At 41.3% G+C, this 25,867-nt stretch overlaps 1 protein-coding gene across 1 annotated transcript in view; it reads right to left on the reverse strand.

Annotated features, from left to right (window-relative positions):
• THSD4 (thrombospondin type 1 domain containing 4) overlaps window positions 1-25,867 on the reverse strand; it is an 894,854-nt gene that overhangs the window by 619,179 nt on the left and 249,808 nt on the right. Inside the window, exon 5 of the mRNA XM_040342787.1 lies at window positions 5,951-6,380. Coding sequence (XP_040198721.1) covers window positions 5,951-6,380 — 430 coding nt within the window. The remainder of the gene's footprint in view (window positions 1-5,950; window positions 6,381-25,867) is intronic.

The raw sequence follows: 25,867 nt of genomic DNA on the forward strand, positions 1-25,867 counted from the left end.
TAAGTATAAGTAAAGTAAAAAAAAAAAAATCAGCACAAGGGACAAAACTGACGGTCAGTAGGATGAAGACATGTGCACACTGAAATATTTGTTTCGGAATTTCGTTTTCGTCTGAAAAATAAATGTATTTAGTTACTCCCGAAATTCGTTTTTATTTATTTTGTTTTTCGTTAGAAATTGCATTCGCCTGAAAATCTGAATTAATTAAGGTTGAATCTGTCATTGAAGGCTTATGGTGTCTGTCGAATGTTCAAAGAAGATTCGACGGAGCAGCGAAACTGTACGATGCCGAGATCGTACATTTCCGGTCGAATGTTCCGCCTACAAGCTAGCTATAGTAGAATTCTAATGTTGTATGACCAGTAATAATTAGATTTATTAATTATTATTACTAGTCAACCAACATTAGAATTCTTCTAGAGCCTATGGGCTGAGCATTTGACCGGAAATGGACGATTGCAGCGTCGTACAGTTTAGCTGCTCCGTCGAATCTTCTTAGAACTTTCAACAGACACCATAAGCCTTCAATGACTGATTCGACATTTGTATGTTTTTTGATGCTTTGTCGAATCTTCGTTGTTCATGTTGAATTGCCAAGTTAGTTATAGCTATTTTACTGCTCCTCCTCTTTGGTTACAATCAGCCAATAACATTCATCATCATCATTATTTTAATTTTACTTCCCCCACCCAATTCCAGCAGCAATCTTTTCTCTCTATAATGTCGAATCTTTTCTCTCTATAATGTCGAATCTTTTCTCTATATAATGTTGAATCTTTTCTCTCTACAATGTCGAATCTTTTCTCTCTATGTAGAATAATCTTGGACTAATAGTGTTAGGTTAGGCACATTCGACCACAGGTTCGATAGACACAGATTGTTATTGTCAGCGTCATGTCGATTCTCCTATCTATATCGAACTGTTGTTGCAACGAAAACTAAAATAAAGCATTTGTTTATGTCGGATCTTTCGGTTTTCGTACTGTGCACATTCGTTTTCGTTTGTTAAAACGATAACGAAAATACCTGAAATTCGGACGTAAATGCATTCGGACAAAAACGAATGCACATGTCTAGTAGGATGTGTCCCTTGTGCTGATGCGTCTTCTGTTAGGTGAAATCCACCTCAATTGATGCCCACCCCCACAGTTTTCTGGTGTGGTGGGAGTATATAACTATGGTAGCTGTCATAGGCACTCATCAAGAGTGCTCAACTATTCCCACCTTTTCTGCCAAGCTACTTTATTTATAGAAACCACTACTATTACTTTTACGAATTAACGAAGTTGCACTGGAAGAGGTGGGGGGATGAGCATCGATGAAGGAGGATTTTACCCAACAGAAGAGGAATCTGCACAAGGGACACACCTGACTGACTGTAATGCTTGTTTCTTGCGTTGATTTATGTGTTTGCTTTTTTACTGCACTTAGACTAAAAGTGTAGCGCCCCTTTACTTTCAGAAAGGACGCTATGTTAAATTTAGTGGGGAATGAGAAGAGTTATGTTGCTCTCATTCTTGATTTTAGTCAAATTTGGCTGTCGCCAAATCTGGATTGTTCTGTGGGTCAGTCTGTGTTGCAGGGATGCAGTTTCATCCCTGGGCGACAGGTGGCGCCAGAGAGGTCCAGACGGAGCCACTTCTCCCCAGCAACCAATGTGAGGAGTTTTCCCTCGTGGGGCATGCTGGGGAGGGGTATTTCTGTGGCGGAAGCCATTGTTCTGGGTTCTTCGCGGGTTCCTGGTTCCAGGTGCGGCACCCACCTTTAGGGTGTGCGCACATCACGGGCCCCACCACTATGGCCTACCTGGCCTGGGGTCGCGTGCTACGCGGAGTTCCTGACTCTGGGCCCTCCTGGCCTGGAGCGACTGATGCTACCAAGGGGCCCCAGTGACTTACTGGGTCCCCACTTCTACTGAGGAGATCCCAGGCTGTATGCCGTTCAGTGGGGGATCGGCTTGAGGAGAACCCGGAGGCAGGTTATCCAAAAGGGCTTGAATGAACCATCGGGGATCTGGTGACCGGACATTGACAGGTACACTCACACTGTCAGCCGGTGACCCTAACGTGATTTACTGGGAGGATTAGCTCTATCACCTAACTTAACTTTGCACTAGGCCTGTGGCAGAGGTCTCAACATTCAATCCAAGCCAAGTCTGTGGCAGAGACTTGTTCCTCCCAGAACCTTTAAGTGACACTCTGGCTGCCAGGCCTGTGGCAGGGGTCTGTCCAGGGGCACTTCACCCACTTCGACTAGAGTGGCGACATACTGATGCAACTACAGAAGGCAGGACTGCTTTCCTTATCCAAAGCCTGATACTGCAAGGTTATTCTACTTTCATCAACCTATCCTGTCTACCTCAAGTTGATGTGTTGGTCGTGTTGGACCAAGAGATAAAGCATTCAGAAAACTTCATCTACAGATTGGACATTCAATTACTACTCTACTCACTAACTTCACCCCTAGACACCACATAGAGGTAATTTAATACGCTGATCCCAAATCAATCAGCGGCTCCTGAGGGGGTAGCGCTACATAAGCTTTTTATATTAATGCATTGTGATCAAGCAGCATATTGTTTACTGTAATGTGTGCCCAGCAATCACTTTTTTCACCCTTCTTTACCAACGGCTTCAGATCCCTGAACCTCCCAGTAGGGAAGCATGCACACAGAGCATATCACAGGGAACATGTCACAATGGATAGTACAGGCCCCATATACTGTCAATCAATTTGTTAAGAGGTGGAAGGATAGGGGTGTAGGAGAATGGCTTGCAACCATAGGCTTTGGGGTTAGCTGTTTGTGTTCATGCATGCAGTGTACAGACTTTTGGTTGTAGTGCCAGTTGATAGCACACATGCAAGGGTGACTCCATTACAAGGAGACGTAGCCACTGGAAAACAGGAACTGGAAAAACATTTAAAAAAAAGCTATGGTGCATTTTACCAAAACTTTTAAAGAAGAAAATACTGCTTTGTGAATGGAGCCCTATATCAACAATACATTTTTTTAGCTTTTGAGAGAAAAGGGAATGATCAAATTAAATTTCCTTCCCCTCACAAATACACAGCAAGAAGTAAAGAAAGACTCTCCAACTGAGTAGAAATCCCCTAAAAGTAATGCATTTGTACAAATTGGAGACATTCAAACCACTGAAAAAAGCTACAGTGCACTTCTGTTTTCCTTTCTACTGGGACACATTTTGAAAATCACTTACTTCCCGTTGTCTGTGATTTATTTGGTCAGACTGCAATTTTTTCCACCCATGCGGTTTTAAGTGTATAAAATAACACACAGTATATTTACTCTTGTCTCTTTAAAATCGACCTAATGTATAACATAGGTTCCTCATCGTGAAATGCCATACAAGGATTTTATTTTTAAAACATTAAGTATTTTACTGAACAGTTACATATGACTGTAAAATATATGATGGGGAAGTTATTTATGGTTTAGGATCAATTGGTACAGCAATATTAAACTAATATTATATAGGAATCATATAGAGAAGATAACATTTTAATGAGCAGAGTTCTATTGAACCTCTTATAATTCCTCTTTTTATAGTAAGAGTCAGGTTGGTTTCACATCATTGCGAATTGGGTGCGGGTTTTCACCGCATCTAATTTGCATTTCAGGAGATTGTAACCCGCTCTCTATGGCGCCGGTTCACACATCCTCGGAGCGGCTCCAGTGCGAATTGCACAGGAGTCATGTTCTTCTTCTGATCCATTTAAGGTCCGAATTCAGCCAAAAATGTGGGCTGAAATCTGACCTGAAACAGTGAACAGAGATGCTACAGACTCCTGCTGTGAGCCGTTCTTTGCTGCGGTGTGAACCAAGCCTTAAAGATTTGCCTAAAACACACTAAGATAAAAATCGGGGCTTCAGGTTGCCAACTTAATATTAGGACTCACCAGCACTTGAATTCAATCTTAGAAAGGGAGCTGCTTAAAAGGACAATCCCAACAAAAAAATAAAGAGTAAATTCACATTTTGACAGAAATAAAAAAAAAGGTGAATTAACACTGGCATGTGTGTTCACTTGACCAATCGGAATAGCTCTGATTCCCCCCAGAAGCCCTAAAGAAAGAGGGGGGAGGGCTAGACTTTAAATCTCTGACTGCTATACTGGCTGCCTGGGCAGTGAGATCTAACCACCCACGAAGGTAGGTGCAGCGGAGACCAGGGGTTTTAGGAAGGTGTAAGTTCACCTTTTCAATTTTTGTAAAAGGATGAACTTACGCTTTAAGGATTTTACAGTCCTCAGTGTCTAGAATTCATCCTTTGGCACATTTTTTTTAAATAGCTTGTTAAAATATCTTCACTAACATTTCTGGGTTTAGCTTATAACCAAGACCACAAAGTCCAATTTTTATTTTATAGGATGGCCCTTGGCATCTAGAATTCACACTTTGGCAGATTTTTCTTAAAGTGATTGTAAAGTCTATTTTTTTTTTTTACAGTATATAAAAATAACAAAAATATTATACTTACCTGCTCTGTGTAGTGGCTTTGCACAGAGCAGCTCAGATCATCTTCTTCTTGGGTCCCTCGTCGGTTGCTCCTTGCCCCTCCCTCCTGTTGAGTGCCCCAACAGCAAGCAGCTTGCTATGGGGGCACACAAGCCAAGCCGTCGCTCTGTATGTCCATTCAGACATGGAGCCACAGTTCAGCCGTGCACTGCTCTCTCCTCATTGGCTAACTGACTTTGATTCAGAGCAGTGGGAGCCAATGGCACCGCTGCTGTGTCTCAGCCAATTAGGAGGGAGAGTCCCTGAGGGCGGAGGCACTCATGGACATCACTGGATCAAGTGGGAGCTCAGGAAAGTATTAGGGAGGCTGCTGCACACAAAAGGCTTTTTATCTTAATGCATAGAATGCATTAGGATAAAAAAAAACATCTGCCTTTACAAACACTTTAAATATAGTCAAATATATTGACCAACATTTCAGTGTCTTACACTTCTTATGGTGGAACTTAAATAGTGGAAAACAAAATATTACCTTTAGAATCTTTTACTGAATGTCAACTGTTCTATGGTCACGTGGGATAATAAAGATCACATTGCTGAAGATTCAGGAAGTGAGCTATGCAACTCACTGATGTTCACGATACCGAATTATTTTAATCTAAAGCTCACAAACAAACTGGGCTTTGATGAGGGAAATGAATACCACCCTAACCCCTAGTAACAGTTAAGGACCCCTATTGATCTGATGGGCTAACATTTCACCTCTGTTGACTTTAAAGAGAAAGTTCAGTCAAAAGCTAACTAAGCCTGAACCTACTCCCTACCCTATGATAAGTCTATTCTATCAAACCCTGTAAAGAATATCTGTATACTTACCTATTCTGAAGCCACTCCGGCCCAGTCAAATATTCTCTCCAGTAGTGGCTTCTGTGTGCAGGAGAGATTGCCGGCAACAGCTACAATTGCCTGGCAGATGACATCACCCATAGGGCTTACTATGGGGCACTATGGGGCATCCATTGTCGACTGCCCCTCTTCTACACTGAAGCCGCCACTGACAGCTGATCATGAAACTGGGTTGGAGCAGCTTCTGAATTGGGTTAGATAGAATAGGCTTAGAATGGGAATGGGAGTAGGTTTAGCCTTAGTTCGCTTTTGAATGAATTTCGACTTTAGGTGGGGTTGTCAACAAATATGCACCAGTCACTTTAGTTTTATTTACAATTTTGAATTTTAGAGCCCAAGATGATTTTATATGTTCATCGTTTGATCACATAAAAACAGCCACTGCTTTTTGGGGCAACAATACTCCCCCTTTATCATGGATTACCAATTATATTGAGGGCTTGAATGGAATCGCAAGATATTGTAACCAAATAACTATATTGTGTTAGATACAAACTCCCCTTTGTACTGCAATCATAAAATGTGGCTAGCGGCACAGATACAAAAAAATAAAAAAAATTGCACATACCTGTTTATTGCACAATTTGTACTGTTTGTAGGCACCAGTACAAGTAATGGCTGTAGATCCACGTTGTGCCAGTGGTTTATCTCGGAGCAGATTTAGGGAGGTGGAACCTTGTCTGGGAGCATCAGGGAATGAACTTTGTGCCACTGGAAGGGGCTGGGAATGAGAAAACTGCGGATTTGATGAAGACTGTGAAGGCTCTTGCCTAATTGGAGAATAGAGCTCATCCTGGTAAAGATTACTGCGATGAGTTGATGGGAGGATGAAGGACTGGCTCTGGGCTGCATTTTGTCCAGACACAGGCTGTCGTCCTAGCTGAATCTGTCTTCTTTTTCTTGGGATGTTTTGGCCTGTGTCACTTTGTAGTGGTAGTATATAAGGAATCTTTCCATAGCCATATGTTCCTGGACTAATTGAAGTTCGTGTCCTGTTTCTAGATAAAAAAAAAAAAAAGAACACGGATGTAAAATGCATTCTTTCAATATTAGAAATGCAATATACATAGTAAGGTGCACTGTAATACACTCTGATTCTGAATTTTAATGAAAACTCAGATAACAGTCATGTTGTAAGTGGGGTAACACAGGCTGCAACAAATACCCTCATTGGTTATTTTCAAGGGAAAAAAAAAAGTAACCAGCTAAACTGGACATGTCAGGCCATAGTGAATAGTTCCCTCAACTTAGGCCCCGTACACACGTCCGAGAAACTCGACGAGCAAAACACATCGTTTTGCTCGTCGAGTTCCTTGTGAAGCCGCCGAGGATCTCGGCGAGCCATGTTTCCTCATTGACTAACGAGGAAATAGAGAACATGTTCTCTATTTGGCCCGACGAGATCCTCGTCAGTTTCCTCGGCCAAAAGTGTACACACGACCTGGTTTCTCGGCAGAATACGGCTCCGATCGAGTTTCTGGCTGAATTCTGCCTAGAAACTCGGTCGTGTGTACGGGGCCTCAGGAATGACAAATGTGTCCCTTCCAAGAGGAGATTTTTTCATATCAGATAACTTGCTGACTTGCAGCCACTTTAAAACTTCTTCTTGAAAAGAAGCAGAGGCAGCCAAGGCCATACCAGTAAAAATTCTGTGAGATTCCACTTGTTCAACTGCAAGTGGCATCTCAATGAACCATGACTGTATTGATTTTGAAGCCTGTGAGTGCAATCTCAATTGCACAAACAGATTTCATATCTGCATGTAGAATCTCAATTAATGTTTATTAAAAAAAACTCTCTAGTCTCTACTGTAATTCTAGAATAGATTAATGGGCTGCATCATAAAAACAGCCTTATATATCATAAAAGACAATGGTCATTGCCATGTATTTCTATTACAAATAATGCATTTTTTTTTTATCCTTATACTCAGATTCGCTGAGTTTTTTTTCAAGTTTACACACATTGCAAAATCACTACAATAACACCCTATTATATAATTTCTAAATTCTATTTTCACTTGCAACTTTGCAAATCAGCTTCTTCCTGGTCCTTCCACAAGGGAATCACACATCTAGTGCATCGATTGGCCTTTCCCTTGTATGCCTTGCCTAGCATACACTCTCCAGTTTCAGACTCATGCCGCGTACACACGATCAGATATTTGCGATGGAATGTTGGCTCAAACCTGTGTTGCATACACACAGTCACACAAATGTTGTCGGAAATTCCGACCGTCATGAACGCGGTGATGTACAACACTACAACGAGACGAGAAAAATTAAGCTTAATGATTCCAAGCATGCGTTGAATTGATTCCGAGCATGCGTAGGATTTTTGTGCCTAGGAATTGCATACACATGATCGGATTTTCCGACAAGAACTTTTGTTGTCGAAAAAATTGAAAACCAGCTCTCAAACATTTGTTGTCGGAAATTCTGACAGCAAATGTACAATGGAGCATACACCCGGTCGGAATATCTGTGGAGTTACAGACAGAAGAACAGGAAGTGAGGATTTCTCAGAAGAAATAAGGACATTTAAAAGCAAAATCGAAGGATGAGGTAAGTGAAGGATGACTACAAGGTAAAGGAAGCTATTTAGGGAAAAAAAATTGCACCTTTACAACCCCTTTAACTGAACAAGTTGAAATTAAAAGCTGATTGGCTACCATGCACAGCTGCACCAAATTTTGCACTCTCCAGTTTTAGTAAATCAACCCCAATGTATTACTCAAACAATAAAGAAATAACCCACACAATGTTTCAAATGACTGTTGACAGAACAATCCATTAACTATTTCCTACTACTTTCATTTAAATGAATGTTACCAGAACATGTTCATAAGTCAGGAAAGCAGCTGTCTCCTTCACACTAGTACAGCTGTTGTGCTAACCCTACTGTCCCTAGCTTGTGATTCATACACATTGCATACATGCGGCCAGATTAAGCAAATATGTAAAACTAGCCAAGAAATTCTAAATAGACTTTCCAGTTTCAACCTGAAAAACAATATTCGTATTGTAACTATGGAAAATCCCATTAACTTTATTTTTTTGGCATAGAATGCGGTTGAGTAAAAACCCCAGTTAGGATTGTAATTGCTGTCTGTGACCTCATTGGGAAAATGCACCCTATGTATTTATCCTGGTGACCGTTGTCACTGGGCCAGAAAGTGATAGAAAATCCAATACAAGGTCAGGCAAAATGAGGATACAAGTTATATTAACAACTCTCAGGCCTCGTACACACGACCGAGGAACTCGTCGCAAATAAAACATCGCTTTCCTCGACGAGTTCCTTGTTAGGCTTGTCGAGAAACTTGACAAGCTTTCTTTGCGTACGCACGGTCAAGACCAAATCTTGTCGTTCTCAAAAGTGGTGACGTACAACACATACGACGGCAGGGGAAGTTTGATTCCACTGGCACAACCCTTGGGGCTGCTTTTGCTAATCTCATGTTACTGCGTGTTAAGTTAAAGTTTGGTAAGAGACGATTCGCACTTTTCAGTCTGTTACAGCGTGACAATTGTGCTATCTCCATTACAAATGCTACTTTTTCCGAAGGTGCGCTCCCGTCTCATACTTTATCCTGAGCATGTGCGGGTTTCTAAGCATACACACGAACATGTTTCTCGTCGAAAACTAGCCCGACGAGGAAATTGAGACTCCTGACGAGGAAAAAGAGAACTTGTTCTCTTTTTTTCTCGTCAAGGTCCTCGACAGTTTTCTCGATGAAAAATGTACACACGACCGTTTTCCTCGGCAAAAAAGCTCTGACACCAAGTTTCTTGATGGATTCTGTCGAGGAAAACAGTCGTGTGTACGAGGCCTCAGAGGACACTTCTCTCCTTGGCAAGATTTGCTCATACTTGTCTTGCAAGTGGCAGCAATTGTAAGGATATGTCACCAAATTAACAAGTTAAAAGCACAATTTCTATTTGAAATAATTTGTATTTATTAGAGCTTCATCTGTTGTTGGGGCACATGGTGAGGCGGCCATCTTGGGTGCACTGGTAGAACGTCATGCAAGGGTAAATCTGAGGCCTAGTACACACGAGAGGATTTATCCGCGGATACGGTCCACCGGACCGTATCCGCGGATAAATCCTCTCGAGGATTTCCGCGGATTTTGATCCGATGGAGTGTACTCACCATCGGATCGAAATCCGCGCCGAAATCCCATCGCGATGACGTGTCGCGCCTTTGCCGCGATGATGACGCGGCGACGTGCGCGACGCTGTCATATAAGGAATTCCATGCATGCGTTGAATCATTACGACGCATGCGGGGGATCCATTCGGACGGATTGATCCGGTGAGTCTGTACAGACCAGCGGATCAATCTGTTGGGATGGATTCAAGCGGATAGATTTTAAAGCATGTGTTCAAATTTTTATCCGCTTGAAATCCATCCCAGGGGATAAAAATCCGCGGAAACAGATCCGCTGGATTGTACACACCAGGGGATCTATCCGCTGGAGCCGGTCCGCGGATCAATTCCAGCGGATGGATCCTCTCGTGTGTACGGGGCCTCAGACCAGAGCTAATTAACCTATCAGCATGTCTTTGAAGCGTGGGAGGAAACTGAAGTACCCGGAGTAAACACACACAAGCACAGAGAGAACATGCAAACTTCCTGCAGGTAGTTTTCAGGCTAGAGCCTAGTATAAACGATCAGATTTTACAACGGGAATTGTGTGATGGCAGGCTGTTGTTAGAAAATCCAATCGTTTGTATGCTCGGATTTTCCGACAACAAATGTGGGATAGCATGCTCTCAAATTTTCCGACAACAAATGTCGCAGTACAAACACGCATGCTCAGAAGCAATGCTCACCATAACATAACATTAGCAGAAGTTGCCCAAAGGGTGGCGCTAAAGAGCTGAAAACCACACTATGGAGATAAGGTGGGGGTAGAGATGAGTTGGGTCCTAGAGGAGAGGTGCAAATGAAATGGCCTTGTGTTTGACACATGTGCTGTGGAATGTCTGGGGTTGGGGATTCTGGTATCATATATAAGATGGTGGCACCCAGCAGTAGATTTACTGTAGGCCTTTTGGATGTCTGCACAAGGGAAACTTTTACAGGTAGCAACATAAAATATTTTAAATGCACATATAATCCAACTGGAATATTTTTTAACCTTTCCAATCTTCATCTAAACATTTAGATGCATTGGCTCTAGATGCATTTACAATACAGAAAACATTTGAAAATTGGCATTCTTGTGTGTCCACATCAATGTGTTGTGCTTTCCCTTGCAACCACAAGAATGTTCTCTGCATATAGTACGTAATCTGGTGCACCAAAAAGAATAGTACTTGTAACATGAAAAATGAGGATGCCAAAGTTTACATAGTTCCTTCCTCCTCTGAGGCAAACCATTACTCATGCAATGACAAGTAATTGTTGCAGTCTCAGAAAAAATATTTACAATAAAACAAATATATTTGCCAACTTTTTTTCATTATTATTAAGCATGCTCATACACATTTTCCATAGATTTTTTATTTCTTTTTTACAAATCATTCTTATGCTGCGTACACACGACCATTATTCGTGTCATTAAAAAAAACAAAGTTTTTCTCGACGTGATTTCTCTCAAGCCTGCCTTGCATACACACGATCATGAAAAAAAATGCTCGAGCAAACCGCGGTGGTGTACAACACGTACAACGGCACTATAAAGTGGAAGTTCCATTCGAATGGTGCCACCCTTTGGGCTGCTTATGCTAATTTTCCCGTCTCATAACTTGCATCTGAGCATGCGCGTGTTTTCCCCCTCGTTAAAGCGTACACGACCGTTTTCACAACGTAAAAAACGACGAGAAAAAATAAAGCAGGTTCTAAATTTTTAATGCCCATTTTTCACGTCGATAAAAATGCTCTGGAGCCTAGATACAACCGTTTTTCAAGACCAATTTAAAAAATTGCATTTTTCTCATCATGAAAAATGGTCGTGTGTACGCGGCATTAGTCTTGTGAATCTGATTTAGGGCCGTTTCACACTGATACATTTTTTCCTGCATTTGTACCTTACAAAAAAAAAACTTAGAAAAAATGTTTCCCTTTAAATCCTATGGGACTTTTCAAACCACTGCACTGTGCATTTTGAAAAGTCCTGCTATGCCGCATCTTTGGCGCAGTATTTAAAACTGCAAAAATGCAGCCTCCCATTGAACTGAATGGAAATTGTGGTAAAAACGCTCTGCATTTTTGCTGCATTTTAGAGTCACATGTCCATTATTCACAGGTGCAGCAAAAATGCACCAAAAACACACAGGAAAATGTATATGAAACACAGCAAAAAAAAAATGCATATGCAATTTTACCACAATTTTGCTACAGAGCAGTGTGAAAGGGGCCTTAGTGAAGGACAAAACAGCAGTTGTCTTGTTTTATGAGCCAGTGGCTTAGCTCATATTGTGTATGACCAGGGACAACTTAAACTGACACTAAACGTCTGAATATTTTATTTTTTTTAATAACAAACATGTCATACTTGCCTCCACTGTGTAGCTTGTTTTGCACAGAGTGGCCCCGATCCTCGTCTGCTGGGGTCCCTCGGTGGCTGTCTTGGCTCCTCCCCGCTTCTGATAACCCCCTCTGGGAATGCGCTCTCCCCTAATTAATAATAATTAGCTAATTTCTCTGGACGCTCTGCTCTTTTTTTCTGTCAACATGATTATTATCCCTAGTACTGGTTATCCCTCCTTAGTTCCAAGTGCTGATGTACAGAGCATAACAAGAGGTCAATAACTAAAATGTGGGTACTTACACTTGTTGCATTTAACCACTTCACCCCCGGATCATTTGGCTGCCAAATGACCGGGCCACTTTTTGTGATTCGGCACTGCGTCGCTTTAACTGACAATCGTGCGACGTGGCTCCCTAACAAAATTTCTTTCTCATTTTTTTCGCAGAAATAAAGCTTTCATTTGGTGGTAATTGATCACCTCTGCGGTTTTCATTTTTACACTATAGACAAAAATAGAGTGGATTTTTTTTTTTTTTTTAATGAATATTTTGTACTTTTAGCTATAGTAAAAATACCAAATTTTATTTTTAAAAAAAAAGCAATTTTTTCTAAATTTAGGCCGATACGTATTCTTCTACATATTTTTGGTGAAAAAAAAAATCGCAATAAGCGTATATTGATTGTTTTGTGCAAAAGTTATAGCGTCTACAAAATAGGGTAGTTTTATGGCATTTTTATAATACATTTTTCTTTTACTTGTTATGGTGGTGATCTGCGATTTTTATTGTGACTGCGACATTATGGCAGACACATGTGACACTTTTGGCGCTATTTTGGGACCATTCACATTTATACAGTGATCAGTGATATAAAAATGCACTGTTTACTGCGTAAATAGCAGTGAAGGGGTTAACCAGTAGGGGGTGCTGAAAGGGTTAAGTGTGTCCTAAGGAGTGATTCTGTTAGGGGGCATGGCTTACGGTGACACATCACTGATCGCTGCTCCCGATGAGAGGGAGCAGATGATCAGTGCTGTGTCACTAGGCAGAATAGGGAGGTGTCTTGTTTACAAAGACATCCCCCCATTCTGCCGTTCCGTCACCCCATTGCGGGACACCGGCGTGCACGTGCCCACTAGGGGGCCAGTTTAAAGCAACGTATATATACGTTGCTTTGCCTGCCCGTGCCATTCTGCCGACGTATATCTACATGAGGCGGTCGGCAATCGGTTAAAAATATATTTAATGATTTTTCAAAATGAATACATAACTTTTTTTTAGATCTTTTAGGAATGCAGCTCTAAGGCCCCTTTCACACTGGGGTAGGAGGTGCGGTGGCGGTAAAGCGCCGCTATTTTTAGCGGCGCTTTACCGCTAATTTCGCGGCACTATTTGGCTGCTAGCGGGGCGGTTTTACCCGTGTAAGCCGCCGAGAAAGGGTTAAAACCTCCAGCAATGCGCCTCTGCAGAGGCGCATTGCCGGCGGTATAGCTGCGCTGTCCCATTGATTTCATTATACACACACCACACCTTCACCACTCCAAAGATGCGGCTGGCAGGACTTTTTTCCTGTCCTGCTAGCGCACCAATCCAGTGTGAAAGCCCTCAGGCTTTCACACTGGAGAGACAGCAGCAGTTGTTTAGGGTCAGTTTGCAGGTGCTATTTTTAGCACAATAGCACCTGCAAACCGCTCCAGTGTGAAATGGGTCTAATAAGGGCCCTTTTCACATGGGGAGGATCGGTGACGATCCGCCCCGTGAACCTCCGCTTGCTCAGCGGGGATCGTGCCGCTGATCCCTGCTGAGCCGGCGGATGACAGCGCGGTCCGCGCACACTGTGCAGGGTTCGCTCTGTCAGATTTCCTCTCTCCCCTATGGGAGGATCAGATGAACACGGGCCGTCTGTCCGTGTTCACCTGATCCGATCGGCAGACAGATGGAGAAATAGGATTTCCTTCGTCTGCAGAATCGGAGCATTGCGGACCCGGATGAGATTGGGTGTCAGCGGATGTTCATCCGCTGACACCCGCTATCTCATAGGGATCAATGTATGTCACTTTTTCATCTGTAAATGGATGGATGAAAAAGCGGACATACGGTCCGCAGGTGTGAAAGGGGCCTTACTCTGCTAAAGATGTAAACAAAGGACCAAAGATTAAAAAATATGGTCCAATCAAGTGTCTTTTCATATAAAATATATAATATGTCTGGTAGGCCAAAGTATGTACTGAGAGAATTGTGCTTGGCCAAATGCCCTTAAATTCCTTAGGAAATGTAGGTTTAAGATAGAAGACCTACAAACTGTTATAGGAGTGAAACAAGGGTCACTCTACTGAACCAAAACTACCACAATAAAACATGCAACTAGCTTGGGGTACTACAACACACAATGTAATAGAAATAAATAGAAATATAAGAGTCCAGTCACATAAACTGTTAAAGTCATGTGACTAGGCTTTCCTCTGCCCAGAACTTTTTTCAACAATCATGAATTTGGACGGAGATTTGCTTGCTTTAGAATCCCAAAAGAAATTAAGCACAAAGTACATTCATAAAACACAGGGCTTTGCTTTCTTAATGTGTCTTTTAAAAAAAAAAACAGCACTATGCCTGGGCTAAGGCCAAAGGAACTTACACTCACCGGGCACTTTATGAGGTACACCTTGCTAGTATTGGATTGGACCCCCTTTTACCTTTAAAACAGCCCTTATTATTTGTGGAATGGATTCAACAAGGTGTTGTAAACATTCCTCAGAGATTTTGGTCCATATTGACATGATAGGATCACACGGTCGCCGCAGATTTGTCAGTTGCACATCCATGATGCAAACCTTCTGTTCCACCACATCCCAAAGGTGCTATATTGGATTGAGATCTGGCGACTGTGGAGGCCATTGGAGTACAGTGAACTCATTGTCATGTTCAAGAAACCAGCTTGAGAAGAGTTAAGGTTTGTGACATTATCCTGCTGGAAGTATCCATCAGAAGATGGGTACACTCAGGGCCGGTGCAAGGATTTTTGCCAACTCAGGTGAAGGTGCATTTTACGGCCCCACCCACCCCCGGCGCGCAGGCACCGGGCAGACGCATCATGGTACAGTGCACATCAGGGCACAGCACATCAGGGCACATGAGGGCACAGTGAACATCAGGGCATAGCACATCAGGGTACAGCACACCAGGCCACATCAGGGCACAGGTCCCAGTACATCAGGGCACATCAGGGCACACAACATTGAGGCACAGCAGACTGGGGCATGGGACATCAGGGCACATGGCACATCAGGGCACTGGGCATATTGGGGCACACATCGGGGCATATTGGATCACATTGGGGCACAGCGTTTACCTGGCAGCCAGTATGCAGGAAGCATCTGTGATGAGTTCTCTCATGTCACGCTGCCCCGGCGGCCTCTCCACTCTTCTCGTCCATCCCAGATGATGTCACAAGCAAATGGGGATGGACGAGAAGAGAGGAGGAGCCGCCGGGGCAGCGTGACGAGAGAATTTATCACACACTGCCAGTGTGGCTGCAGCGCTCCCCTCCCTCCCTCCTCCTCTACACTTCACACACAGCAGGCATCTCCCGCTGTGTGTATCGGAGCTTAGTGTGAAAACTTTGGCCGTGCTGTGAGAAGTCCCGCCCTTTTCCTAGATCAGCTTGTGTGATAGACGCATTGTTCTGCCTATCACACAAGCTGATCTAGGAGGGGGGCGGGACTTTTCTCACAGTACGGCCAAAGTTTTCACACTAAGCTCCGATACACTCCGATAGCTTCTCACAGAGCCACATGTGAACCTGGCCTCCATTGTCTTAACAGCCCCCATCATCTACAAGCTTCATGACAGCCGCCTGGGTTAAGGTAGTTGTAAAGGCTTTTTTTTTAAATAACAAACATGTTATACCTTCCTGCTCTGTGCAATTGTTGCATAGAGTGGCCACTTACCTCCTTTTATGGCATCCCCCCGCTGTGCCCTCCACTCCTTCTCTTCTCACTGGATTTAACTGACAGCAGCCAACGGCTTCTGTTCTCTCAGTGAGTCCTGTGAGGAGAGGAAGTGAAAGACGTGCTGCCACAGACAGTCATGGCCCTTGATCAAGATAGGACTCAGGTGGCTGATGGCCTACCAGCAAAGTTGCAACTAATGCAAACAGGGTAGTAAACAATGAAATAGAACAGGGAACTAAGCATTAAGCATCCAGCCATAGTGTACTTCATAAAACTAGTAAATTTGCGGAGGCGGGATAGGTTTCATGTAGACATAGGTTGGGTTACACATATAGTACATGCAACAACGATTGTCAGAGGTTGTATACTTAATTGGGGTTCTCTGCAATCAATATTTATTAGCTACCACTTATATGCAATGCTGTATTCTGGACTAAAGAACCAAACTACAGAGGAAAGCAGACTGCAGGTACCCTCTGTCAGCATCACCAGTATCAATATCAGAACTGGATAGACAGAAATGAAAATCTTTTGGCATTCTCTGCAGTTATATCAACCACGTATTTAGCGGTTTGCCAGAAGCTCAGGGTCTTAGGGCTTGCCAAGCAATTTGCGCATTCCTTCTTTCCAGGCATCCATAGTACAGTTAAATGGCATGCCAGGTCTTCTCCACCAACTTCTTCATTCAGCAGTGGGCGAAACCTGAATGCTGCCACTGTCTGCAGCATTAAGCTGTGAGTCTAGGACAGAGGGGCAGGCAGAACTCACAGGAAATGGGTCGCATGACAGTGGGTCTTGTTCAACCCAAAAGAGGACTGGAATAACATAAATCAGAATCAGACTGAGGGGGACAGTGCTGTAGATCATTTGAGCATTTGTTCTTTTGATAACTTAGTTTTAATAATTTTTTATATTAAAACAGAGCAATAGAAAATGTGAAGCATAAAGGCAGTGGATGGTAGATTACAACATTTGTGGTAAATTTTAGCATAAATGAAGATACACACTTCAAGCAGAAATAAAGACCAACAGGGAGTGACTTGGCAGCTGAATGTGGATTATTGTGAAGTGTATGTTGCCTGTTGGAAAACGCAAAATAATTTATTTATTAAAATATATTTGACTACATAAATCAAAATAATAATTGGGTGGTTTGGTCTTGGTGACATAGAATGGATAGGGGAATCAGTTGAAGTAAGTGTAGTTTTACAACACTTGACATCATGAGAAAAGGTATAAAGAAAAGAGCTGGAATGGAAGGAGAGAGGGAGAAATTATACAGAATGCAATAGGACACCAAAACCTCTCTAAAGAACTGGAGCCACATCCCAATGCAAACTGGAATAAGAGTAAGACCAGTGGCAGACAGTCGAATTACAAAGCACCAATTTCTATAAGGTGCCATAGCTCCCAAATCTTTTTTTATCTTTTACATGTATGAAAATAATGTGTCTTAAGCAGTCATTTGAAATTAGCATACTTTATAAACCCACACATCAGGCTGGACTATACTCTTCATGTAGGATCTCCTATCATTTCTTACATTTTAAGGATGCTAAGCTTTGAAATTACAATGCCTTACTTTCCCCACTTTTCCTTTGGTGTCATATCTGTAGTGGCGGCTTGTGCATTGGGGCACACGGGGGGGGGGGGCCCAACGCCTCTGCCACACTCCCTATCCATGTGCCTGGCCCTTTTCAGGATGCCAGTCACATGAATTACTATCGCGGGGAAGGGCAGGGGGTGTGTATTTTGAAGCACGTGCTTAGAGCCAGAGGTGGGTTCAGGGAGCAGAGAACTACATCCCGATCCCTCCCCCCCCTGTTGTGTAATGATGGTGAATTAATTTTTGCTACGGTCACACTACAGTTCCTCCCCACCATTAATCTGTTTCCCGATTGGCCAAAGAGTCAGGTGACCCAATTGGACGCCTAGCTCTTTGGCGGAAGAGGCGACACACAGGGGAAAAACCCGGAGGAGCAGACACCGGAGCCACTGCTGCCCGCACTGCAGGAGAGGAGGAGAAAAGCCCCGCCAAAGCAGGAGAGCCCCGCCACACAGCGGGTAAGTGGCACCAGACCACCTGTGGGTGGTCCAGCTGGTGGACAGTGCCACCGGTGGTCCGGTGAGTGCCGCTGTGGTCAGTGCGATGGGTGGTCCGATGGGTGCTGCTGTAATCAGTGCCATGGGTCGTCCGGCAGGGGGGTTGGTGCATTTTTGTCGCCCCCCGAAAAGGAGAACCCACTAGCCACCACTGTATCTGAGTGGAGTCAGAAACACCAATTCAAGCTTAAGTAGAATTGAAAAATGTGCACAATTAGTTAATTTGGCTCAGGTCTGTCTATTTTTGAAAGTTGTGATCTTTCACATACCCAGACAGAGATATGCGTCTCCTGTATAATAGCAATGGCTGCTTAGTACTGCAGAGTAGTATCCACTGCAGCTCCCATGGATTATAACAGTCCATTATTATATTAGGATGGTTTATTGGCCATTAGAAACAAGAAGAAGAAGACAGGGTCAGCAACTCCAGCACCAGAATTGTCCAATTTTGCAGACTACATCAGGCTAGGATTTAGGGTACCCATGAGAGCAACTACAGGTAAATACAGGCACTACTTACTGTTCCCATTGCAGGCCTGAAGCCTATTTATAAAGGACAGAAATATTTTAAACTTTCTACCTTCCTATTTTGAGAACCTGCTTTACAGCAGGAAAAATGTTAAGGTTATTTTATATGGAGAAGATTCAATCCACTTCAATAAAAATCTATCCCTTTTAAAACAGTGGCGATGATGAGTTAAATTCTCAAGACCTGATTAGGTCATATTCTTTCACATTTATAGTTGCATTAAAAGTTCCCAAAAAGCAAATGCATTTTTCTACTTTCTATTAAAATAAATTGGACTATCACAAAATAGTCACATTACCCTCCAACAATGAAGGGCGTTGATGCAATGAATGCAACTGGAAACACTAGCCAAAGCAGCTGTGCAAATTCAATCTTACTGTACATGAGAAGTATACTTGAAATATCCTTTAACATTTGCAAACTATTTGAGGAAATGTATGTTTTAAATGAAATGTAAAAAGCCAGAAGAACTTTCTAAGTCAGTTATTCAGTTTACCTTTGTGGACATTAATGTATTGCAGGATCCCATTGTTAAGTAAAATATTTTGTGTTCTAGGCAACTCAAATTCATTAAGGTCCAAGAATTCAATTCTCTAAAACTAATTTACTATGTGACCTGTTCTGGTCTAATAAGGTCTCATAAAGAATGTAGCCAGTCCCTAACCAATTAAATGGCCCTGGAACTTTTCCGATAATGGAGGAAATCCAACAAAACTTTATTGTACCTTTGACACACGGTACATTTCTAGCCCAAAATGATATTTACAGGAATGACTAGGAAAACCCTAAGTAGAGAAAGTAAGCTGACACTGAAGAGTATTACAACACCCTCTGTAATCTTCTGAAGAGCTGCCAAGCTGACGATAAGTTCAGTTTTCTTTCAGGTTTCATAGTCATTTGGGCCTCATAATGAATCATTGTAGGGCTGTGATCTGTGAAGGAAGGTGCTGATTTGCCATGTCAGATCATATCTTATGTCATCCCTCCTGTCGAATTCACACAAGCTCAGCTGTTGCTGTTCTTAAATGAAAATGCTGTGGGACAGTAATGCTTATTACTGAGGGTTTATCCCTCTCCTCTGCTGTGTAAAACACTGCAAGTGTTTCTAATTTTGTCAAAATGAAATTCCGAAAAATGTGATGATTTTACCATTGTTCCTATTGCTATGGTATTCGTAAGCAAGAAAGGAGGGGGGAGCAAAAGAAAGAGAACAAAACATGAATCACACAAGAACCTGGAATTTCAGATGTCTGTACAGTATGTATATTGATATGGGACTTTAAAATTGATCTTTTATCTGAAAAAAATATTGCAATAGTAAACACAGGTGATCAGACATGTATGTTTATATATAGTTATGATTACTAACGCTTTAGTAACAGATTTTGAAAATTCATAGAAAGGGATTGCAAGTCCTTGAAGAAGTAGCATTTGCTGAGAAACCCAGCAGATACTGGCAGAACCAGGGGTAATTTCCATATATTATTTACAGTCCTGATCAAAAGTTTAAGACCATTTGAAAAATGGCAAAAAATCATATTTTACATTGTTGGATCTTAACAAGGTTCCAAGTAGAGCCTCAACATGCAACAAGAAGAAATGAGAGTGAGACAAAACATTTTTTGAGCATTCAATTAATTGAAAATAACGATTAAACTAAGGCTGTTTTTCAGCTGATCAAAAGTTTAGGACCACATGCCTTTAAAAGGCCAAATCTGTGCAAAGATGTGGATTCATTGTCACTTTCTGTCAGGTAGTCACACGTTGTGATGGCAAAGGCAAAAAAACTCTCCCTTTTTGAACGTGGTCGGGTTGCTGAACTGCATAAGCAGGGTCTCTCATCAAGACACTGGACGATCCTCGACCCAAATTAAGGCCCTTACTGGTGCTGACTGCAGCCCCATAACCATCAGATGCAATCTGAGACTGAAGGGCTTCAAAAACAAAAAATGTCTTCAAAAACCTTGTCTCCTTGAACGCCAGAGAACTGCTCGTTTGGACTTTGCAAGAGAGCACCAAACATGGGACATTCAAAGGTGGAAGAAAGTTTTATTCTCTCATGAGAAAAAATTTAACTTGGTCCTGATGGTTTCCAACGTTACTGGCATGACAAGCAGATCCCACCTGAGATGTTTTCTACGTGCCACAGTGGAGGGGGCGCCATAATGGTCTGGGGTGCTTTTTCCTTCAGTGGAACAATGGAGCTTCAGGAAGTGCAGGGGCATCAAACTGCCGCTGGCTATGTCCAGATGTTGCAGAGAGCATTCCTCATGACTGAGGGCTCTAGTCTGTGTGGTAATGACTGGGTTTTTCAACAGGACAACGCTACAGTACACAATGCCCGCAGGACAAGAGACTTCTTCCAGGAGAATAACATCACTCTTTTGGCCCATCCTGCGTGTTCCCCTGATTTAAATCCAATTAAGAACCTTTGGGGATGGATGGCAAGGGAAGTTTACAAAAATGAACAACAGTTCCAGACAGTAGATGGCCTTCGTGCGGCCATCTTCACCACTTGGAGAAATGTTCCCACTCACCTCATGGAAACGCTTGCATCAAGCATGCCGAAACAAATTTTTGTAGTGATCAACAATAATGGCGGAGCTACTCAATACTGAGTTCATGTTTGGAAGTTGGATTTCCGTTTTGGGGGGGTTTAGTTTTTTTTTGGAGGTGTGGTCCTAAACTTTTGATCACCTGAAAAACAGCCTGTTTCAGTTTATTCGTTGTTTTCATTAAATTGAATGCTCAAAAAATGTTTTGTCTCACTCTCATTTCTTCTAGTTGCATGTTGAAGCTCTACTTGGAACCTTGTTAAGATCCAACAATATAAAATATGATATTTTGCCATTTTTCAAGTGGTCTTAAACTTTTGAACAGGACTGTATAAGGCTAGGTTCACATATGTGCACCTGGTTCCTGCTGTGGATCCTTACCTGTTCCCGCAGCCATAACCAGCCGCACAGAAAATTGCGCTGAATGTGTGCAGGTGCCATTAATTCCAATGGCATGCCACATGCACTGGGAATCGCACCTGAACTGGGAACAGCACTGGACTTGTGGTTTCCGTGCGGTCTGCGGTTTTTAAAATGCTGCAGGGATCTTTTCCCCATGTTTCAGGAGACAATTGAATGAATAGACTGCCATGCTCCTGCAAACTGCGTCTCGCAGAGTTGTACATGTGTGATCCTAGCCTCAGCACCTTAAAGTCTCACAAATATGTTTATGGAAAATATTGAAAACCTATTCACATATAGGTGTGAAAAAGGAATCATCTATGGGCTGCTTAAGGCAAGCTGATAACATGGAATCGGGAGAACTAAAAAAAAAAAGACTTGGAGCAAAATTAAGATAGTGAGGTCATTATTAAAAGCAGGTGGTTTTCTTGGATAGCATCAAAAACAATTGAGTACTGTCCATAATATTTTTTTTGCTGAAGCAAATAAATAAAAATGGGTGGGAAAACACAAAATGCAGATATGAAGGATAGATGTAGAATGTAGATATATATATATATATATATATATATATATATATATATATATATATATATATATATACACACACACACACACACACACACACACACATACAGTACCAATGATGAGTGCTACCAATTAATTACCTTTTTTTTTTTGCAGGGGAGAACTAAAGTTTAGAAGTATTCTGCCATGAAATATTTGCATATGGCTATGTGTTTGCTCAAACAATCATACAATTAAACAATCATGTCAACAATTACATGCAAAGAATACTCAATTACACGCAAAGAAAATAAAAAAAATGCAAGATTGGATAATAGAAGTCAGTAGAGCTTTATCTCATTCACTAAGCTCTAGGGATTAATTTCCTTGCAAAGTGTAACTTCCCTTGCAAAGTGCAACTTCCCTTGCAAAGGTAAAAGTCGATTTGCCTTGAGTAAATCAACCTCTAGGTAAAGAAATTAAGGAAAGTGAAGTCATAGGTCCAAAGATAGACCCTGACTGTTAGTTCAGTCCACCAATGCTTTAAACAGTACTGCGGCTGCATGTGACTGCTGCACCACTGATTTTAGGTTATAATAAGTGGGACTTGAGTAGTTAAGAAAGATCATCTGAGGACATACTGGATATAAGAATTTGTTTATGAATTACTTTTGCCCAGTTAATCAGTTTATAATTGGGTCTAATCACAAAAGTTGTACAAGAAGATCTGGTTAGTTTTATGGACTACTAATAGTACTAATAGTGTGAAATAACACCTTCCACAAATATGTTCTCAAGTTTTATTCTTAGCTATCATCACAAAGTTCAAGATCAAAGCATAAAACAGTGGAAATTATGTTATTTGTATAGGACTGCTGGAGTTGCTGTCCATGATAGGTTAAGGAAAGTAATAGCCAGGGCATTGCATAGCAGATTTGCTGCATCTTCAAATCAAGAAGTTGCCATTTTGTTTGGTCACCTTATCCTGATATACACCTAGACTACCTTGGGAAATATGCTAGACAGGGAAAAGTGAGAGGAGACTCTGAGGCAGATCCAAGGAATGTTGGCTGGATTATCCCTCCCTGATATGCAGTCCCTAATATGGCCTTGCTGGTGGCAACCAGCAACTACACACACTACGGAGTACTTGTTATAATGAAAGTTTATGACTGGGGTCAGGCCAAAGTTGGCAAGAAACAGCACCACTGAGTAAATTAATAGGTAAATAACACCAGAGACTGTTGATCCAGGGAATATCCGTTGCCTTCAAGGAATGAGGAAGGGATTTGTTTCCCCCATTGGAGCAAATTTAACCATGCGTTTAAGGCTTCTCTTGCCTTCCTCTGGATCAAATAATGATACAGGGATCTATTTTTTCTATTGGATGAACTCAATGTACTTGTGTCTTTCTTCAATCTATGTGACACAAAACCATAGTTGATAATGGAAAAACATAACAATTTACTAGCAGGTGTCATGTCTAGGAATTGTATAGACACAAATAAATACAATTATTGATGTTTTTGCTCATTTTAGTCAAGTAAATGGTACCTGGTTATTGTATTTCAAAATCTGTTTTAATTAATCAGATATCAAATTACATAGTAATATAAACTTGATCATAAGAAATCCCAACATGGCATTTTTTTTCTAAAGCTGAAAGGGTTACCATACAGTTTGCCCATGGTTCTTTCTAAGAAATCTAATGTCACCTGCTGCTGAGGTATATCTTAAAGGCATTCGGTGAAACAGTGGTTACACTGAACCTTCAAAATACATTTTCCAGTTGAATAAGTCACAATGCTGTTCCCAGGTGTAGTTTACATTGCTATGACAAGTCTAAGTTCATTAACATGAACTTGGGCTCATGGGGCTATCCGAATATCTATTTCTTATTGTATCTAATGTGTCAGAGTGTTTCAGCTGTTTTAGATAAGTCTCTTTGATTTACATGAGAACGACAGGCTCAGTTTTGACAGAATTCAATACATTAGCAGAAATGTACTGTAAAAGTGTAAGCGGACACGAACAATGAACTTCTCCAATTTGTTCCCTTTTGGTCTGCTAAATACACCACTGAAAGTGTTTTGTTACGTCCGTTGAATATGTGCAGAAAAACATCCATTGATTCTACATGAAATCTTGAGAGCTAATAACTCCATGCACACAAGGAGAGGATATGGAGACGAGAAAGAGGCGGAATGAGGAGAAGGCTGTGTTCTTTCTAATCCATCAGAAATAAAGTAGGCAGGGCTGATACCACATTCTTAGAGTGTTAGAGCCTAAAAGACACTAAGTTGAGTTGAGAAAATTTCACACAGTTGCATGAATATTAACTTAAATTGTCCAATCACGTAAAAAGCAATTTTCTGCTTATTTACCTGCACACAATTGGATATTTAAATTGAACAGAAAATTGCTTTTAACGCGTTTGGATAATTGAAGTAGATATTTACAAAAATAAATTGTGTAAAACTTTTTCAACTACTTTAAGAAATTAGCCTCCCTGTGTTGTCAGTTCAAAGAGGGAGAAAGGGGCATTCTATCAATAGTAGGGAATATTTGCAACTATTACACAGATGTAATAAGTTTGCCGTTTTGTTTTTTTAATTTTGCCATGTATACCAAGGCAAAAACAAAACATGTTTAGAACAGATGTCTCTTTTAAAATCTTTGAGGGCCCATTCACAATATTGCCTTGTGGTATCATGTACATTAACAAGTGCACTACCTTAATGTTCAGCATATGCTGGTGCAATTCTGTGATATTCATTTTAAAAGGTATCCCGATACTCTGCCGATATTGTGCATTATGGTGCACTACAAGAAATGATACATGCTCCATTTTTGGTACCGTATGTTATGCAGTCTACTGTAATTATTGGGCTGTCTTAAAGCAATGAATGTTACTGCACAGCATAACATGCTAAAGTACTGCAACTGTATGCCTTAAATCTAGTTTAAAATTCTGTTAAAAATCACACAACAGATGAAGTGTCAATGTACTACTTCACAGTTGTCAATATAGCAGCATATTTTCATTTTTGTGATTAAAACAGAACACTGTAAAAAGGAAATAAGCTATAAAAAGTTATTTGCACATCGGCATTTTGTATTTTTGTTTTTTGCCATTTGGAATAAAAGTATACTTCAGCTGTCTATCAATTCCACATAATTTCCACTGCAAAAAACACAAGTAATTCAGATGGTGTAATTGGTAGATATGTGCATTCGTTTTCGTCCGAATTTCGTGAATTTCGGGTATTTTCGTTATTGTTTTAACAAACGAAAACGAACACGCAGAATCCGAAATCTGAAAGATCTGTCGTAAAAAAATGCTTTATTTTTGTTTTTGTTGCTACAACAGTTCGATATAGATAGGAGATTTGACAAGACGCTGACAATAGCAATCTGTATCTATCGAACCTGTGGTCGAATGTGCCTAACCTTAACTCTATTAGTCCAAGATTATTCTACATAGAGAGAAAATATTCAACATTATAGAGACAGTGTTGGGGTAGACCATTCGACATGAACGACGAAGATTCGATGTAGGAGAGAAAAACATACAAACGTCGAATCTGTCATTGAAGGCTTATAGTGTTTGTCGAAAGTTGTAAGAAGATTCGACAAACAGCTAAACTGTACGACACCGCAATAATAAATTTTCGGTCAAATGCTCTATATAGAAGAACTTGAATGTTAGTTGACTAGTAATAATAATTTATAAATATCATGTCATACAACATTATAATTCTTCTATAGCTTGTAGGCGCAACATTCGACCGGAAATGTATGATTGCGGCATCGTACAGTTTAGCTGCTCCGCCGAATCTTCTTAGAACATTTGACAGACACCGCAAAGCCTTTAATTGACAGATTCGACCTTAATAAATTCGGATTTTCGGACGAAAATGCATTTTATAACAAAAGAAAATAAATAAAAACTCATTTTG

This window comes from Rana temporaria, chromosome 3 (genome assembly GCF_905171775.1).
Source record: "Rana temporaria chromosome 3, aRanTem1.1, whole genome shotgun sequence".
In the NCBI taxonomy this organism is placed as follows: domain Eukaryota; kingdom Metazoa; phylum Chordata; class Amphibia; order Anura; family Ranidae; genus Rana; species Rana temporaria.